This window comes from Gopherus flavomarginatus, chromosome 20, assembly GCF_025201925.1.
Source record: "Gopherus flavomarginatus isolate rGopFla2 chromosome 20, rGopFla2.mat.asm, whole genome shotgun sequence".
NCBI classification, from domain to species: Eukaryota; Metazoa; Chordata; order Testudines; family Testudinidae; genus Gopherus; species Gopherus flavomarginatus.
Window position 1 is genome coordinate 22916713 of NC_066636.1, and position 19272 is coordinate 22935984.

Sequence of the window (19272 nt, forward strand, 5' to 3'; positions counted from 1 at the left end):
GGACCACCCAGAGGATTTGGGGGGCCTGGGGCTTCAGTGGCAGGCGGCCCCCCGCTTCAACGGAAATTTGGCGGCGGGGGGTCCTTCCGCTCCGGGACCCACCGCCGAAGTGCTCCGAAGACCCGCGGCAGGGGCCCCTCATTGCCGAATTACCGCCGAAGACCCGGCACTTCGGCAGTGGGTCCTGCTTTGGTGGTAATTCGGCAGCAGGAGTCCTTCTGCTGGGGCGGAAGGACCCCCCACCGCGGAAGAACCTCCGGGGGCCCAGGCCCTGCAAGAGTTTTCCAGGGCCCCCGGAGCTAGTGAAGGACCCCGCTCCAGGGCCCCCGAAAAACTCTCATGGGGGCCCCGCGGGGCCCAGGGCAAATTGCCCCACTTGCCCCCTGGGCGGCCCTGGATTCGGCTTGCTCTCTAACTTGGAAACAGCCATGTTATAAATATAGCTCTAGTGTAGTTTAACTGCATATTTTCAGAGCACACCTGCGTAAGGTGAACTGAGCACTGCAGGAATTGCTTCTCAGAAGGATTTGTAAAGTATTAACTCTTTCCCACTGCTGTGTCTTGCATTAATAACATTTGGCTAAGCTTGGTTAGTTGGTCTCAAACATTCTTAATAACAAACAGCAAGTGTGGCCACATAATTGGCTTATATTTTAGACAATAATAATACTAAGGCTGCTTTACTCTGCTCTGACCTTACACTGGGCTTCAATTACAGCTGGACTCACTTTCAGGTCTTTTTACACTGCCAGAGCAATGTAAAGGGACCTTAGTATAAATAAGTTTCCAGTCCTCTGTGTAAAGTTTTGTTTAAAGCTTAATGAAACTTGCAGAGTTTGAAATCCTGTTGCAAACTGAACTGGGATGGGTTTTCTCACAGCCCCCACACTCTTTCAACTGCAATAATAATGTCTAGCTTAATAAAATAAGAACAGCTGGTCCAAATTTTACAACAGAAAATTCTTTTGGTAGAAAAATAAGATTCTAAAAAATGCAAAGTTTCACTTAAACAGTTTGATTTTGACAAAATTTTCAGTTTTTCGACCAAAAGAATCAAAACCAAATGAAAATATTTTCACAGGAAATTAAAATCTCCATTTTTTTTTGAAAGTCAAAACAAACATTACAATTTGAAACAAAATGTCCTAAATCTGCCCTTCTGAGCATAATACCTGGAGACACCAGAGCTTGCCTGGTGCATTCTTCTCTGCTTTCCCCCAGCTCGGGCTGTACATAGAAACCAAGTTTTGTGCACCACCATGTGTGACATTTAATGCAAATTATTCAATGAGCTAATTTGCACATTTGCAAATATTTGCATGTACATTATAATAATAAATATTAAAAGTCTCTGGATTGAGTGCCGGTGAAAGGCATCAGTCTTTAAGTACATCAGATATTACTGTTTCCCTGAATGGATTTTCAGCAGGGTTTGAACCCAGGACTTCCAGAGATCTATAGCCCAGACAGCTCCCCCTTGAGTTATAGGAGTAACAAGTAGAAGAAGTATGTTGTTATTCTGTATGTGGACCAGTTCCTTGGGGGTAGGGGAATTTAATAAAACACATTTTGCTAATGAGTTACAACATTATTTGTGTTTCTGTACTTAAGGAATAAGATTACAGCTTTTATTCCTGTCTCTGGAGAAAGGAACTGTCAAGTGATTATAGCAGGATACAATCAGCATAACCGAGCACATCATTTGGCCCATTCATTCTGAAAGGCTGTTTGTCTCAATTATATTATCTGTGAAATGGATCCCCTACTGCGATGCCTTTGGCTAATAATAAAGGATGCGAAGTGCACAGAAATATTAACCCTCAGTAGAAGATGTTCAGAATGTGGATATTTCTCAATCGTAAAGACTACTGAATACAAATATCACATTCTGCAAGCATCTGTATTGGGTGATTCCATCTCTTGAGTCATTTAAATCTGGTCCAGGATGTGACCTAATAGGTCTTTCTCCTTTCATTCTATAATGATGCTTCTGTTCTCTTGGTAATTTTGGGCAGATGCTTGTAAGAACCTGCAGTGATTTTTCATCAGATTAGTGTTCTCACATTTGGATTTCTTCTCTCCACCCCCCGGCAGAGCAAGTACCGGAGCCAACTGTCCTCTGTGACTCAGTGACCTGTGTGAATGAAACCTGTAACTACAACCTGCACTGCACCGTCAGGGATGGAGGGGACAATGTGACCTACAGCTGGACTCACACAGCAGTGGGTGCTGTTGTACCCAATGGGTCCATTCTGCACATCTCTCTCAGCCCCCGTGATGCTCACCAGAATGTCACCTGCACAGCCCAGAACCCTGTCAGTAACAGCACCACAACCGCCTCTGCAAAGGGCCTTTGTGCAGGTAAGTCCCTCTGCAGGACAGACTCCTATTTAAAACAGAAACAAACCTGCACGTCTATAGGAGCTAACGGTCCCCTCCTGCCAATCTGCCAGGGGCTTATCTCCCAGGTCACCGGTAGGATCAGGCTCGTAACACTGATAGTTTTATAGCACTGCTTGTGTTACGGGAGAGCAAAGAGAACATTTCGCTGAGAACCAGATTTTACCCTAACAGGCAGAACTGTATAAGAGCTTCTTTAACAGGGAGTTAAAAGAGCAAAACCCAGCAGTCTTTTCAGATAGTGATGGCTGAACCTTGCAGAACTGAAGCCCAATATGGGATAAGCACAGGTTCAGAAGTTAAGATGCTTTTCGAAGCTTATCCAAACCTTTGTGGTTCAAGGCTAGAAATGTTGAGATTCAAGTCATGGCACAACATTTCTGGCAGTTCTAGGTCCTGGCTGGGTTATAAATATCACAAGACTGGCATTTTTGGTGATATTTAGTAAAACTGCTCATGAATCATTTATTAAAATCATTTTGACTGAAAATGCAGTTGCTCCAAAAACTGAAATTTTGCACAGGAACATTTTGATATTGCCAAAAAGATTGATTTTTTCTGTTAGGAAAATCTAAATGAAATATTTTGTTTCTGGTCAGTTCACTGTTAAACTGCATCTGCCTTAGGAGCTGTGGTACCTCAAACGAGTTTTAGTTTGTGTGCTTCATTCTCTCCTATGCGCTGCACTCATTGTCTGGACTGCATCTCCCATGATGCACTGTGGCATCCCCTCTGATTGATCTGGCTTGGCTGTGATGCATCTTGGGAGATGTAGTCCAAGCGGGGAACCTTTCCCATCATCAAAAGCTGAGGGTGGGAAGCATCAGAACTACAACTCCCAGGACGCAACATAGCTAGAGGCTGTTTAATATCAAATGGACCCATAAGAAAATGAAGTGATTCCGGAAATGTCTAAATCTCTCCTTGCGATTAAAAATGCCACACTATTTCATTTTGACATTTCTGAACTGAATTTTTTTGTTCAGTGAAAAGCTTCGGTATTTGGACTTGTTGTCATAAATTGGGATGAAAACAAATGTCAACATTTTGGAAAGTCACATGGGATGGAAATTTTTTCTTCCCTTTAATGTTTATGTGTTTCCAGAAGGAGCAGGGATCTCCGTCCTCCTGCTCCTTCTCCAGGGAGTGGGAGAGAACTCGTCAAGCAGGGAACTGGGAGTGGGGAGAGTAAGAGAAGCTGGTGTCTGGCTGGGGAAATTCTGAGGCCCCCAAGTCATCCCCCTAGTAGCTGGAGCAGCCCTAATATATGATGGAAGAAGCAGAACAGTCCAGGGGGCTGGGAGTTCCCCTCCTTGCCTCTGTTCACATGCAGGAAGATCTGTCCCTTTTCTACCAGGGTGGATGGAAAAAGGAAGAATAAACTCCAGCTGCCCTTGCCCCTAGGGAAGAGACAGACTCTAACACTGGTTTCTCCTCTAGGGAAAATCCAGAGGAAAGAGAATTGCCCTATCAGTTCCCTCCCGCTTCCTGGTATCCCAGGATGGGGCGTGTGAGTGGAGAGGGGATATGGGGTGGTTGGGTGCACAAGGGATATTACTCATGCACATACACATGCTTTTCCTTGGCATTGGGTCTGCGTCGGGAAAATGGAGTCTTTCCAGATACACTTATTCCGTTGTCCTCATTCTCTTCCCTATGCTGCATTCCATCACGCACATTGCAACAACGCCACTTTACCACATGACGTCAGCACCCACAACAACCACCACCACTGGTGAGCCACTCCTACTGTCTTGTCTGCTTTTGACTGCCAGCTAATTACTGTCTCGAGGGGCTAGATCCACTGCTGCCAACTCTCACCATTTTAGTGTGATATTTGGTGTTTTTCTTCAAGTCCTAGCTCCAGGAATCATGGAATTACATGAGAATCACAACTTTTATTTGGAGATGGGGCAGAATTAGGTTTCTAGCCCCTGAGGCTATAGACCCCTAAGTGCTCAATAAACAGAAGAAAAATAAAATGTATTATTACTTTGAATCTCATGATTTTTGGAGATTTGTGGTTGGCAATATTGGAGATTTTAGCGGGTGTAAATCAGTGGAGCTCCACTGAAGTCAATACAGCTATGCCGCTTTCCATTAGCTGGGGACCCTGGCCCAACAACCAGTAATTCAGGAGCAAACCTGGGTTTAAATGGAAGAAACCCTTTTGCTCCATTGGAAAACATCACTGTGGAGACACACCAGGAGGCCTTGGCATGGATACAGGGAAATAACTCAGGCTATTGCTGGGGTCCCCTATGGGGCTGGAGCACTGAAAGCATCTGGAGGAATGTAAACAAAATGAGACAGATCCTCAGCAAATAGAAATCAGTGTCACTCCACGGACTTCTGGCTTTGTCTGTCCACTGAACTCGGTCTCAATGTGAATCAGGTGCTTTGTATTTCCCTCTCAAAAGCTCTTTCTCTGGTGCCTTTACATGGCAATGGCAGCATGCAGGGATCTCAAACAGGGGTGGAAATTATATTTACACTCACTTTAAGGCTGCTTTACAATGCCAGAGTGGTGGGAGGGGCCGTGGTGTGAATGTGACTGAGGCCCAAAGCTCCCCAAGTTTGTTTTTAAATTAAATGTGTTGTGTCCTTGCACCATACGTCTGTCATTTTCCCTTCACTGTAAAACCATGGAGTTGCTGCACTATCATAATAATGTATTATGTGTATTACTGTAGCAGCTGGGAGCCGTAGTCATGAGCGGGAACCCCAGTGTGCTGTGCAAACACAGAACAAAAAAAGAGGGTCCCTGCCCCAAAAAGAGAAGACAGGAGACAGCTGGAGATAGACAGGGCAGGGAGGACAAGCGAACAAGGCGACTGTACTGGTCAGCAGGACAAACAGCTGTCTCTGCACAAGGGTTATTTACCAAGGCTCAGTGCTGAGGCTGGACATGGCCTCCCAAACATCCCCTGCTGCTTGGCTGGCTGTAGCAGCAGGAGAGGAGCCTGCAAACTGTTGGTGGTTCTTGGGAGATGGTTTGAAAACTGCTGACCTGCAGCCCACGCAGGAATCCTGTTGTAGGGTAGAGGAATGCGCTTTTCTGTTACATCTCATGGCCGTTTTCTTCACTGTCACTGAACTATTTATCTTCTCTTTTAAGTAAACTCACCTCAGTTCCAATCTGCCAGTATGGCTGGAATTGCAGTTCCAATTGTTATTGTCATCGTCGTCATTGTCGTCATTGCTCTGTGCTACGTGCACCGGCAAAACCACAAAAAAGGTAAGTTTCTTCACTGGGGTAGCACAATAGGTGTCAATCATTGCAATGTCGGGCTGGAAGGAGCCTCAAGAGGTCACCCTGTCCTGCCCCCTGCACTGAGGCAGGACCATGATGCTTTGCAAGGCAAAGGCCCCTGCCCCTTGGAGCTGACACAGTACAAAGGCTGGATTGTGACTGCAAAGCCCCAGCCCCGATCGGAGCACACTGCGCTAGGAGGCCTTTGGATTGAGGCAGATGCAATGCTGCTAACGAAGCCAGGGGAGGGGCCTGGTACAGATTGCAAAGGACCCCCTCCCCCGCCCCCAGCGTAACTCCATTGGCCGCTGCCAGCAAGTTAAAGAAGTATAGGGTGGATGAATGGACTATAATGTGGATAGAAAGCTGGCTAGATCATTAGGCTCAATGGGTAGTGATCAATGGCTCCATGTCTAGTTGGCAGCTGATATCAAGCGGAGTGCCCCAAGGGTCGGTCCTGGGGCCAGTTTTGTTCAATATCTTCATTAATGGTCTGGAGGATGGTGTAGACTGCACCCTGAGCAAGTTTGTAGATGACACTAAACTGCGAGGAGTGGTAGATATGCTAGAGGGTAGGGATAAGATACAGAGGGACCTAGACAAATTAGAAATCTGATGAGGTTCAACAAGGACAAGTGCGGAGTCCTGCACTTAAGATGGAAGAATCCCATGCACTGCTACAGACTAGGGACCGAATGGCTAGGAAGCAGTTCTGCAGAAAAGGAACTAGGGGTACAATGGACGAGAAGCTGGATATGAGTCAACAATGTGCCCTTGTTGCCAAGAAGGCTAATGGCATTTTGGGCTGTATAAGTAGGGGCATTGCCAGCAGATCAAAGGATGTGATCATTCCCCTCTATTTGACATTGGTGAGGCCTCATCTGCAGTACTGTGTCCAGTTTTGGGCCCCACACCACAAGAAGGATGTGGAAAAATTGGAAAGAGTCCAGCGAAGGGCAAAAGAAATGATTAGGGGGCTGGAGCACATGACTTATGAGGAGAGACTGAGGGAACTGGGATTGTTTAGTCTGCAGAAGAGAAGAATGAGGCGGGATTTGATAGCTGCTTTCAACTACCTGAAAGGGGATTCCAAAGAGGATGGATCTAGACTGTTCTCAGTGGTAGCAGATGACAGAACAAAGAGCAATGGTCTCAAGTTGCAGTGGGGGAGGTTTAGGTTGAATATTAGGAAACACTATTTCACTGGGAGGGTGGTGAAGCACTGGAATGGGTTACCCAGGGAGGTAGTGGAATCTCCTTCCTTAGAGGTTTGTAAGGTCAGGCTTGACAAAGCCCTGGCTGGGGTGATTTAGTTGGGGATTGGTCCTGCTTTGAGCAGGGGGTTGGACTAGACACCTCCTGAGGTCCCTTCCAACCCTGATATTCTATGATTCTATGAGAGAAGGGGTGTTAGATTATCCCTTCTTGCCCTTTGTGGAGAATAACTCTCCCACTGGACTTAGGCTGGAGCAGCCTGTGATGACTTTCACTGTAGAGAAGAGGCAGGGCTGAGCTCTGAGGAATACAAACATGATTCTTTCTTAAGGCTGCTGGACAAAGATGGACTCTGTGGTCCTCTCTGGCTCCCCGGCTCCTATTCCGTGCTACCTAGAGTCACTACAGTGGCTGTTTACTGGAGCAAGGAGAGAGGTCAGGTGGTTTTCTGCAACCTGTCTGCTCCCCATGTTCCCCTGCTGTAAGTTAAAGCAGCCCCGAGTCTGGTCTAATCAGAGGAGTCTGCAAAGAGCAGCAAGGAAGTCCCTGCCCCCGGGAGTGGAACAGCTGCCTCTGCAGCAGGGTTTTGCTTGGAGACTGTGCAGGATATCAGCATCCGAACGGCAAGGCCCCTTCTCTGCTTCTCCCCACCACCAGCCTGTCCTTCCCCTAATGGGGGAGGAAGGGCCCTGGTGGGACAGGGAGGGTTCTAGGTGTGGAGAAGGTTGAAAATCCCAGAGGAAGCTACAACGTTTTTCTCTTGGTTTGCTCTGTGGTCTCCTAATGCATGTCCCCTTTTGTTTCTTTCCATCGCAGCCTTGCAGAAGTACACTCCAGGACCTGCTGGTGGCGAAGGTAAGAGTCTCCTGTGTCCCGTTGACCCCCTGGCCTGCGCCCCCCCCCACACCCCCAAGTGCATTTTACTTCCCAAGTCTGATTTTCAGCCCCTTTCCCTTTTGGGACAAACACAGACTCTGATTTTAAGGCCTGAAGGGACGGTTACGATCGTGTGCTATTACTGTCACCTCATGCAGCCCCCGGCATGAGGCACTGAGCAAAACCAGCCCAAGAAGAAGGCCCTTATCCCAGTCAAGCCAAGGATCCTGAGCTCCTGCACAACACAGAATCTCACCCAGCGACTGCTGAGCTGATCCTCGAGTAAAGAACAGTCATTGCCCAACTGCAAAACTAACTTTGTAAATAACTCCAGCCTGGGAACACCCCCGGACAGCCAAAGGGTTAATTCCTCCTGCTTCTCGGTAGCTGCTTGGTGCATCCCAGGAGCTACCACAACACATGTAGGAGCAAGCAGCTGGGGCTGAATGTAGAGGGGAAGTTAACTGATACGAACACAAGGTGGTTCGCTCCTTTCCCTTGGCCATTTGCTGTGTAAATTGTACCATCTTCACACAGCTCAGGGGGTTACTAGAACATGGATTATTTCCACGAGACTTTGCCCCCTCTGGCTGGTTCCCCATCCAGTCCCCACACCTCAGCCTGACCCCCCTCAGCTACACTCCAATCCAGCTCCCTCAGCCTGGATACCCTCTGGTGCAGGTCCGCCCCCCGCCCAAGACCTTAACTCCTTGCCAGCTGCTCCTCACACTGCTACCCCTCAGCTCCATCGGTCTCTCTCATTGGAGGAGATGAGGGCAAGGTTGCAAGCTGAGTGTCTGGTAGGGGAGGAGGAGGGACACTTATGCAGCCCCATCTACCTAGAAAATTCAGTAGGTGGCCAAAAGCCAGAGATCTTAGTGCAGGGATTAGGCCAGAGGCCAAAGCCTGGTGCTGCCAATTGGGCAGGTTTGGTTGCACAGGACAGCCACGGGAAGAGTTGTGGTGTAGGTAGCAGTGGAGCAGGTGCCACTTCGTGTTTCTTCTCAGATGCAGAATGTTGCTGGGCCAACCACACACACTGGGCTCTCGCTCTCTCTCCTGGCAACTTTACATTTGTTCTTCCTTTGTCTGTTGTTTTCTTTAAATCTGGAATAAAAGGCACCTGGGCATGAAAATACCTTTTACTCTCCGCTTCCCGGAAGAACAAAGATGTGGCCATGAGGATGGGACGGTAAAACGACAAGTAGCTCAGAGAAAGTGAAGGAGCGTGGGAGAGATTTCTGGGCTAAAGGGAAGAACAAGAGAAAGGTGGAATGGACACTTACAGGAATATGAAAAGGTTCCGGCTTAATGAAACGGAGGAAGTTTTGGAAGCATGGGACTTGTAACTTTGGACAGTATTTTTGGGCAAATGCAGCTGAAAGCAACAGCAAAAGATCCCACAAGAGCTAAGAAAATAGAACAATGACATTAACAAGTTTAAAGACTGATGCAGAAGCTGAGGGAGATGGAACATAAGGAGGAACGGCGCTGCTTCATAAGCAGCTGTCCGACTCCAGGAGAGTATCTTTATTCAGGAGAACACTGAAGCACTTGCATAAGCCCCTGTGCAGGTTATGGGTCTTAAAGCTGGCTTTGATGGGCAGTGTTACCTAGTGGACAGTGCCCAGACTAGAATTCAAGAGATGAGGGTTCTAGTACCGGTTTTTCCACTAGCCTGCCGGGTGACCATGGAGGAGTCAGTTTCCCCTTACATAAAATGGAGATAATGACCTTTGTAAAGTGCTTTGCAATCGACTGATGAAAAGCTCTAGACAAGAGGTAGATATTAATTACTATTAAAGCTAGCCACGTGTTTAAGTGCTTCCCTGAATCGGAAAGACTAACTTCTCAAGCTGCAAAGTATAAATGTCTTTGTAAGAAACCAAACGGAAGGAGAAAAGATGCTGCGATTGTCACCACTGAACAATTGCTTCCCATTCCCTGGACTTTTGATAACTCGTTTCGGAGTTGTGTTCTATTCCTCTTTCTCCTATGGAGACTTCATATTTGTTCTCTCTTTGTTGTTTTTCCTTAATCTGAAATAAAGGCTACATATATGCAGAAGTACCTGGTTTGCTCTTTGTGGTTGGAGATGTCTTCAGATGGATATCCAAGCCCTCTACGGGGCTCTGGTAGTTTGGTTTAGTTTTAAGGCTGTGTGGTTTTAAGTTTTAGTTGTTGTATCAGAGTGCTGGGAGCAATTTCTCGAATCTTGATTGTAAAACATTCACAAAGTGCCTTACAAAATGATTGATAAAGTTTATGGAGATTTTTGTCATCCATCATTGTAATGCAGCCACCTCTGAGGGGGAACATGGCAGCTGTTTAATACTGCATAGCAACACTGTTACAGGTCCGAGTTAGAGTTTGGCCTGGTTCTAGGTGAACACCCCTGGTCATTCACAAAGTACGCAGGGATATTTAATGACTCCAGTTCAGTGAGCCCAGGAACATGGATCAGAAATAACACAGATTTCCCTTAAGCACTCACGCGAGAGGAGAATGCATGTCCTCTCCATCCGTCTGAAGTTACCATACAGAACGGATGAGGGCACACAAGGGGGACTGCCGAGCCCTATGTCATGAGTCCAGTGTCTCCCGGTTCCCAGTCTCCACTGGCAGCGGGGTCTGTTCCATTCACTTACTTCTCATATTCTTCTCATTGCAGAGGCTGATGCAGAAAAAAACACGGTTTACGCCCAAGTCGGTAATTTGCCACTGGTGAGTTCACCTAAAGCTCTCTTGTGGTGAAACAGTTACTAATTCAAGGCAGAGGGTTGGCTTAGCCAGAAGAATAGCCAGGATGGGTCGATGATACCAGTGCTTTAGATTTCCCACACGCATGGGACTCTGGGGCCCCAATAACTGAAAGCGGCAGCTGCTCTTAGAGAGAACGAGCAGCCATTCTGATCCTTTGGAGCTGCAAAGGGCCCTGACCCAACAGAACCGGCCTCCACACGGGATGGGAAGGAATCCTATGGCGGTGTCCAGTCCAGAAGCCCTTGCGGGCTGGGAGACTTTCAGCTAAGAATTAATACTAGAGCTGAGCAAATCATTCTTCAATTCAGGGGCTGAACCGGAAAAATTTTGGTTCGAACTGAAACTAACTTTTTGCAGAGTTCTTTTACTGAAGACAAATGTTTAACTTGACCTGAAATGAAATTTTTTCAAACCCCCCCCCAAGTTCATTTTGGGTCATTTCAAGTGTTTTTTGCCCCCACCCCCTTTAAAAAAAATAACTAAATTTTTGAAATGAATTGTGGTTTCAAAACAAACAAAATAATCAAACTCTTCTGTTTCAAAATGGTAGAAAGGAAGTTTTTCAGAATGGAAGAGTTAAAACAAAACATTTTCACTTTGAAGTCCCCCGACCTCCACTCCTCTTATTGGCCAAAACCAGTTGCTGAATTGACTCCCAATTTGCAAAGAGTTGTAATGCACCAGAAAATGCATTTTGGGCAAATTTGCTATTTGCCAAAACATTTTCACCGAGCTCTAATTCGGACACAGCTTTGGCCTTGTTTGCCCTGGTGATGACTGCACTCTGACCTGACTCTACCAAGCATTGTTTAAAGCCACTTCACTCAGCTGCTGCAAATCTGTGTCCAACTCAGTAATGGATTCTGTGGGGGGGATCTGTCTGTTTAGCCTTACAGTAGAACAGGGACTCCGAAAGGGAGGCTGGAGACCAAGGAGGACGAGACAAAAACGATCTATGCCACGGTCCAGAACCCAAACCAGGTAGGAGCTCTACACTCTGCTTTCCTGTATATTTCTTTGCCATGGGCTCCTTCTCCTGGCTGGCAGAGTTAAACACTGTGACCGCTGACCCCTAGCTTGCTACGGGCTCTAATAACAACCTCCCGCCCCCAGTGTAACGGGCCCCTGGCTGGGTGCACTCCGATCAGGGGCAGCTCTAGGCACCAGCAAAACAAGCACCTGCTTGGGGCAGTCCATTTGCAGGGGCGGCAGGGATCCAGCATGGGAGCTGAGAACCAACAGGGGCCTCTGGGAGCTGTAGTTCCCTGGTTAGCTCCCTGCCTATAGAGCCAGTCCTAGACCGGGGAAAGAACTACATTTCCCAGCATTCCCTTGGCCACTACCAACGGGAAAGGAAGGAGGGGGACCTCATGTGGCATGCTGTGAGTGGAGAGTTGCACTGTGAATAGTAGGGAGACCATATTTTAACATTAAAAAAGCAGGACGCTCCACGGCGAGGGAGGATAGCCCCACCCTGCTGCCATCCACTCCCTCCGACTGCCCCCCACAGAAACCCCATCCCATCCACCCCCCTGCTCCCTGATCACCCACTCCAGGACCCCTGCCCCTAACTGCCCCCCAGGACCCCACCCCCTAGCTAAGCGCCGCTGCTCCTTGTCCCCTGATTGCCCCTCCCGGGACTCCTGCCCCTAACTGCCCTTTGGGACCCCACCCCTTATCTAAGCACTGCTGGTCTTTGTCCCCTGATTGCCCCCTTCCGGGACCCCTGCCCCTTGGGACCCCATCCCCTATCTAAGCCTCTCTTCTCCTTGTCCCCAACTACCCCCTCTTGAGACCCCCCCAACTTCCGCCCTAGGACCCCACCCCCCCCCGACAAACCGCTAGGGCTCCCATGCCTATCCAACCGCTGCCTGTCCCCTGACTGCCTCCCCAAACCCCTGACCCGTCTAACCCCCCCTTCTCCCTGCCCCTGACTGCCCCCCTCTGAACCTCTGCCCCATCCAACCCTCCCTGCTCCCTGTCCCTTGACTGTCCCCTCAGAACCCAGTACCCCTTCTCCAACCCTCCAGCCCCCTTACTGTGCCACTCAGACCATACATGCTGCCGTGCTCCCCCACGGAGCCCGCAGGCCCCCCTACACACACACACACCCAGCACCTGCCTTCCAGGTTTGAACATCTCAAAATTCAGGAGTGCTCAGGTTCAGTTCAGGCAGCTGTTAACTTCATTTCTCCCAAATCAAATATACTGATCCACTGTAATTTGCTGTAGAAAAAGTAGGATAAAGTTGAGCAAGAAATGCTTCTCAGTGGTTATTAGGACTGGGATTGCTATTTTCAACAGCCAGTGCCTTTGTTTGTTTGTTTGTTTGTTTGTTTGTTTGTTTGTCTGTTTCAAAGGAAGACAGTGATATCACATTGGCAAATTCCCCATAGAAAGAAAGAGTGGAACAAAAGAATAATAAAGGCACCTCAACTTTTCCTCATTTATGGAGGACAGTCTTATAATATGCATCCAGATATCCTCCAACCACAAAAGCTGAAAATTGTTTCACTTTACTCTAGCTCTGTAACCATATGGGAACCAATCCAGTCTGTGTTTTGTGTACATGCAAAATTCCTGTTGAATGACTCGCCCTGGGAGCGAGTTACCAGTGACCCAGGGCTGCAGCGGAAGGAGGGCGCAGGTGGTGGGGGAGAGCCCAGGGCTGGGGCGGCAGGAGGTGTGTGGGGAGGCACTGGTGGGGGGGAAGGTGGGAGCCCAGGGCTGGGGGGGAAGGGCACTGGTGGGGGGGGGAGGGGAAGCCCAGGGCTGGGGCAGCAGGGGGTGGGGGGAGGAGGGGAGGGCTCAGGGCTGGGGCAGCAGGGCGGGTGCGGGGGGCAGATAAATTATTTTTTGCTTGGGGTGGCAAAAAACCTAGAGCCGGCCCTGACTCTGATTTCAGGGAAATTATGGACAATGACCTGGACACCAATGAGACGTGAATGCAGGGATGATAATCGATGCTTAAACACAGTGAATTGAGTTCTGTGCTGAGCCCTGCAGGAGACAGAGCGTGGCAGGGGGCAGTGCAGAGAGAGACAGGGCAAAAGAGACTTTATCTCCCCTTTATGCTCTGAGATCTGGTCTGGGAAGAGGACCAGCCCTCATAGCACAACTTAGAGCAGCCCCAGGGGCCCAGGATAGTGGGAGCTCACCAGTTCCCCAGCCATCAGTTGCACTCTTTCCCAGTCCACCCCCTGCGTGGCCCTGGGCGAGGGCTTCTCCAGGCATTGCAAGGACACCCTGTACCCCCACGGCCCTATTCTCCATGGTCCCGCCCCTTCTGTGCTGATTGACAGCCCTGTAGGGTGCCAGCAGCTCAGGACGGGAGTGTTCTACACTGGGGTAAATGACGGCGCCGGAGCAGTGGAGAATCAGCTGCCGGCCACCTACTTTCACTGCAAGCAGCAGGTCGGCAGTTCAGACGTGGGCTGTGGTGCTAAAGACAGTTGTGTGGATGTTACGGCTCAGGCAGGAGCTGGGAGGAGAGGGGCTTGAAGTCCAAGTGACAACGTATTCGTAGCTATTTTAGCCTGGGAGCCTGAGCTCTGCAAGCCCTGAGTCTGTGGCCCTGGGCTCGGAGACTTGCTGCTGCAAGCCGTGTAGGCATACCCCCAAAGTCCCCATCCAGAGCCGAACCAGAGGGAAGCTTTCATGCACTGGGGACCCCCGGCTCAGAGCAAACTTCCGTCCCCATTGACACTAACAGGACCGGCGCTAGGGTTTCTCACGCCCTAGGCGCATGGCCATTTCGCCGCCCCCCGTGCTGAACCCGCGGCTCCGGTGGAGCTGCCGCAGTCATTCCTGCGGAGGGTCTGTTGGTCCGTGGCTATGGTGGAGCTGCCGCAGTCATTCCTGCGGAGGGTCTGTTGGTCCGTGGCTATGGTGGAGCTGCCGCAGTCATTCCTGTGGAGGGTCATGCCTGTGGGAGGTCCACCAGAGCCGCGGGAGCAGCCGACTGTCCACAGGCACGACTGTGCCAACTCCACTGGAGCCGCGGACCAACGGATCTTCCGCAGGCATGCCTGCAGCAGGTCAACTGGAGCCGCCTGCCGCCCCCCCCCCCCGGAAAAATGTCACCCCCCGAATAATCCTGGCGCCCTAGGTGATTGCCTAGGCTGCCTAAATGGTAGCGACGGCCCTGGACACTAGCAGGACCAGGACTCCACCCCGGATCTCCCAGCGCTCAGAGCTTTTGTCTCCTGCCAGGAAGAGTGACAGCTCTTCTCTTTCATTGCAGTCGCCTCCGCAAACGGATGATGAGAAGCTGGGCAAGGATGGCCTGGAGTCCATGAAGAAGGGCGAGAAAACCATTTATGCCACAGTTAGCCAGCCAACCCAGGCACGAGCGGTTTGCATCTTGTTATCAGAGGGTGAAATTCAGGGTGTGTAGGGCCATGGCTGCCTGAGAGGCCACATTCTATATCCAGCTGGGCCCCGATCCTGCCATGACATCATGTGGGCGGACCCCCAGCGTCCATGCAGAGCAACGCTAACACCAAATGGGCTCTAGTCATGAGCCGTAGCATACAGAGTTGGGGCCTAAATTGGTTGCAACTTCTGTTGGCTTCAGTGCGATTCTCCACGGAGTAACTGGGAGCAAAAATTGGCCCCTAAGGGGGAGAGGGACTGTTGAGTAGTCAGCCATTGGGGGTGACTGGAGGGTAAGTACGCTACAGAGCAGGAAAAACAGCCTGATTGTGGCAGAGCTGGGCTTGGGGCATAGTGGAAATTCCCCCCTGTAGGAGACAGGGGAGCCCGTCACCCAAGAGGAGAGCTAGGGGAAATACTTCAACCTAAACTTTTTCAGGGAGGGAAGGGGAGGAAGATTTGCAGCAAATTGAAAAATTGAAAATAAAAATAAAAACTTTGGGATTGGACAAAATGGTTCAGTTCCATTCAAAGCATTTTCAAACATTTGTGAATTTCAAAAAAATAAAGGAAATTTCAAAACAGGTTATTGTGAAACAAACAAACAAAAAAGCTAAACATTTCATTAAAAAAATGTCAAAACACTGATTTAAAAAAAAAAGTTCCGAGACAAACAATTCAGCCAAACCCAGACGAATTCCTCAAACGGTTTGATGTTGCCAAATCTGCATGGTTTGCTGAAATTAAGGTTCAGTTGAAAAATGTCACCTGCTGTAATCTTAGCCTGAGCCCAGCACTCTAGACACTCCCACGAGTCCTTCTATCCCCCATGAGAACAGACCCACCCCTGGTAACCTAACCCTAGACATGTTTCTGGCACTGGGTGCAGGGCAGCTGACACTGCTCTTCAGTGTTTTTGGCTTTCCTGTTGCTAACAATTCTGCTCTTTGCTGTTTCTGTTCTTGCAGACAAAGACCACCAAGTCCACAGATGCTGATGAATCTGCGGCCACTCCAAAACCCCAAAGGATGACAGAATATGACAAGATCATCTAATAGCTTGTCAAGGCAACACAAACATGCGGCGAGAAACAAGGGATAATTCAGTACCACAGCATCAGACACCCAAACAGCAGAGGATCAATGCATATGATTTGTACAGAGCCTTGCACAATAGGGTCCCAGTCCCTGACTGGGCTCCCATCTGCTACTGCAATTGTAATGTGGACAGTCCCTGGTCCTTGGCGGGCAGGCTGTCAGCACAAACTCTTCCTACACAAGGAGCTGATTTGTGCAACTGCTCAACAAAGAGGTGTTTTCCCCAGATATGCACTATGGTCTTGGATTCAGCCCCAGGCCCTCGTGCCATGGGAATCCCACCAGTCTTACTCCACTGACTATGGCTATAACATTTAAGAAGATGGGAGCCTCTCTCCAGATCCACCCATGATAGCAGAAAACTACCACGATTGCCTTGTTAGAGGCTATTGCGATGTCTGGCTGCTCCAGGATCAGAGCCAGTTGAAGAATCTGTTGCAAATTATATTTGTTGGGAATCTTAGTATATTTTCCCATCAAACAACGATCCTAAGTTTTTCCCACTCTTCTATCATCATGTGGTTGGACACTCTTCATCACGTGATAGTTTGGTCAATCTGCTAATTGTTTATTTACAAGTACATCTGCCCCACTATTGGAGCGGCCCAATGCAAGATACTGCTACTCCGGTAATGCAAATGGCAAAGGTCTCTCTGAAGCCAGGCCAACGAGCAGGGCCCGGGAGCAGGGGCAGGTTGTGGTTTGGACAGTGATGGAGAGATTCCAGCTGCAAGGGTTATTTGCTGTCGCTAGACACTGGAAGTCCCCACTTACCCTGCTCCCTTCCCAAAAGTCAGCTCAAGGCCTCCTTACACTGGTGCAGTTGCAGCTCGTTGGGAAGCAGGTCAGTCCACTGGTCTGTTGATAGCCAATGGCTAGGGGTGCAGCTTTGTCACGGAGGTAAAAATGTGATTTTTCCATGGCTTTCTTCGCATCTGGGATTTCATAGGCTGAGGGGACCATCCAGGCCAGGGCCCAGCCACTTTTACCACCACAGTTCAGGGCAGATGATCTGGCGGTGCCATGGCCAAGAAGGGGGCAAGGCTGGGTGTCACAGGGAGAGGGCCATGCCCACAGGCAAGAGCAAGGAGCCAGGCCAGCCCCAGGGGACAAGAGCCACCATTATGAGGTCAGTACCAGGTGGGCTTGCTCTGCAACACCCCCCCCTCACCTCCACCAGGCCTCCCACCCCCAGGGGCAAGACCTAACCTCTCCCATCATGTCACACCCTCCCACTTCAAGTGGCTTTACAACCACTGCCTCCTGAAGCCGTGACTTCAACTAAATTTACCAGGACTGCTCACTGATTGGATGAAAAAAAATGCTGTGACAAATCTGCAGCCTTACCAATACCCTAACGCCAGGCTCTTCCACACCGGATGGGGCGAAGAAGAGAGCGAGTGGGATTTGAGGAGCCATTCTCCAGGCACATCAGAGCAAGACGTCCGCAAGAGAATGCACAGAATCCGTGGGTCTGTCGGATTAACCAGGAAGTAAAGGACACAATTAAGAAAGAGAAGACGGTTGCGGAGAAGTTACAATTTCTTTGCCTCAGAGGATGTCAAGGAGATCCCAAACCTGAGCTGCTGTCTCAGGTCAAGGACCAAAGGTGTTGAAAGAGGAGCTGCTGGAACAAACTGATATAGAGCAAAATATCAGGAGGCCTCGGCGACATCACCCAAGAAATTTGAACGCAGGAACAAAATGACTGAGCTGCTTACAAAACTCTGCAATCTCTCCTTGCAATCAGCTGCTATCCTGGGGGCTGCAGTGGGTGCCCAGACTCTCACACAGCCTTGCCCCTGGTACCCTCTCCTACACCAGGGCTTGCAATGGAGTCCCGGGTCTCCAACAGTGCCTGTGTCCGAGGAATCATCTCCCAGCTAAAACCAGTGTGTTTAGAGCCTCTTTACACAGCCCTGGCCTTGTACCTGCAGGACAGGGGCTGGTCAGGGATGAGAATCTCATCCTTGGACATTGTTTTAGAAAGGCAGCTAGCAAGAGGAGACATGACGGGGGTAAGCAGAATAACGAATGGAAAAGAGAAGGTAGATCAGGCATTTCTATCCACCCTCCCTCATAACACACGAACAAGGGGCGAGTCAATGCAACTGAAAAACAGCACATTTAAAACCAGTAAGAGGAAATACTGTCCCCCCCCCACACACACACACAGTGCACAACTAACCTGATCGAACTCACTGCCCCAAAGTATCAGCAAAGCCAAGGGCTGAGCAGGATTCTCGAGAGGCCTCGGACGTTCTCATTCTCCACAGTCACAGCAGAAAGGACAAAACACGTTCAGAAGGGACACACGCCCTCCTGACACGGATCAAGCTCTGACTGACGGGGGTCAGGAAGGAACTTGCCTAGTGACTAGGTTACTTCAATAGCTGCCCATTAACGGGTCACGTGCACCTTGCTCAGAAGCAGCTAGTCCCGGCCATTGGGCTGAGCCAAGCCCTGGTCTGACCCGCTCTGGCCCGTCCCATCCCCACTTACCTCTTGCAGGCTCTCGCTGTTCTCTACCTCGTTGAGCCAGAGCTGCAGCAGCGGCCTTAGCTTGCACGTGTTTTTGAAGCTCAGCTGGAGGGCTTCGAAGCGGCAGATTGTCGTCTGGCTAAACATCTTCCCATACAGGGTCCCCAGACCTCTCCCGCCTCCACACCTGCCCCTTGTTACACCATCTGCACCTCTTCCCCTCTGGGTGTAAGGATCAGGCCTTTGTCTGCAGCCAGATTGTAAGGCCTAAAGCCTTCATCAGAAGAGCGGCCGAGCAGCAGCCATTAGCTGAGAAGCAGGAAGTCACGTCCTCACATTCCAGCTACATTACATTAAAACAATATCATATCAGGCTGTAAAGAAGGAGACCCCATCCGAATGGCCCCCACTATCACCAGATCTTAAGATGGTTAAAGAAAATGTAGTTTGACAGCATCTGTCTGGCAAGAAATCACTTATCACCAGTTGTGGTTGTGAAATCCTCTTTTCTTCATTGTTTTGTCATTATGGTCCCCACTGCCCTAGTGTTTATCTGTATGGTCTCTGGTTCTTTCATTTTTTTTGTCTGTTACATAATTAATTTTGCTCAGTATAGATTAATTAAGGGGGTGGGGTAGGACTGGTTAAAGAATTTTGTTACACTGTGTTAGGATTCGTTAGTAAAATTTAATAAAATGGTCGGTTAAGACCTAGCTAAACAGAACTCAAATTTCACTATATAAACTGGGGTCCAACAGGATGTTTTTTGGCAACCAGCTCCAGGACATAACCCCAAAGATCAGAGTGGCCAGA

General features: G+C 49.3%; 1 protein-coding gene across 3 annotated transcripts in view; it reads left to right on the forward strand.

Moving 5' to 3' along the window:
- The window catches only part of LOC127038222 (T-lymphocyte surface antigen Ly-9-like), a 28284-nt gene extending 9112 nt beyond the window's left edge, over positions 1–19172 (forward strand). The window contains exons 3-10 of one of the 3 annotated variants that reach the window (XM_050930733.1): positions 2095–2361; positions 4112–4135; positions 5519–5638; positions 7685–7723; positions 10416–10468; positions 11396–11488; positions 14751–14852; positions 15850–19172. In XM_050930733.1, the coding sequence (XP_050786690.1) occupies positions 2095–2361; positions 4112–4135; positions 5519–5638; positions 7685–7723; positions 10416–10468; positions 11396–11488; positions 14751–14852; positions 15850–15936 (785 nt within the window). In that variant the 3' untranslated portion in view covers positions 15937–19172. Of the gene's footprint in view, positions 1–2094; positions 2362–4111; positions 4136–5518; positions 5639–7684; positions 7724–10415; positions 10469–11395; positions 11489–14750; positions 14896–15849 lie in introns of all 3 variants that reach the window. The other 2 variants (XM_050930731.1, XM_050930732.1) reach the window with 2 other exon arrangements.
- The last annotated feature ends 100 nt before the right edge of the window (positions 19173–19272 follow it).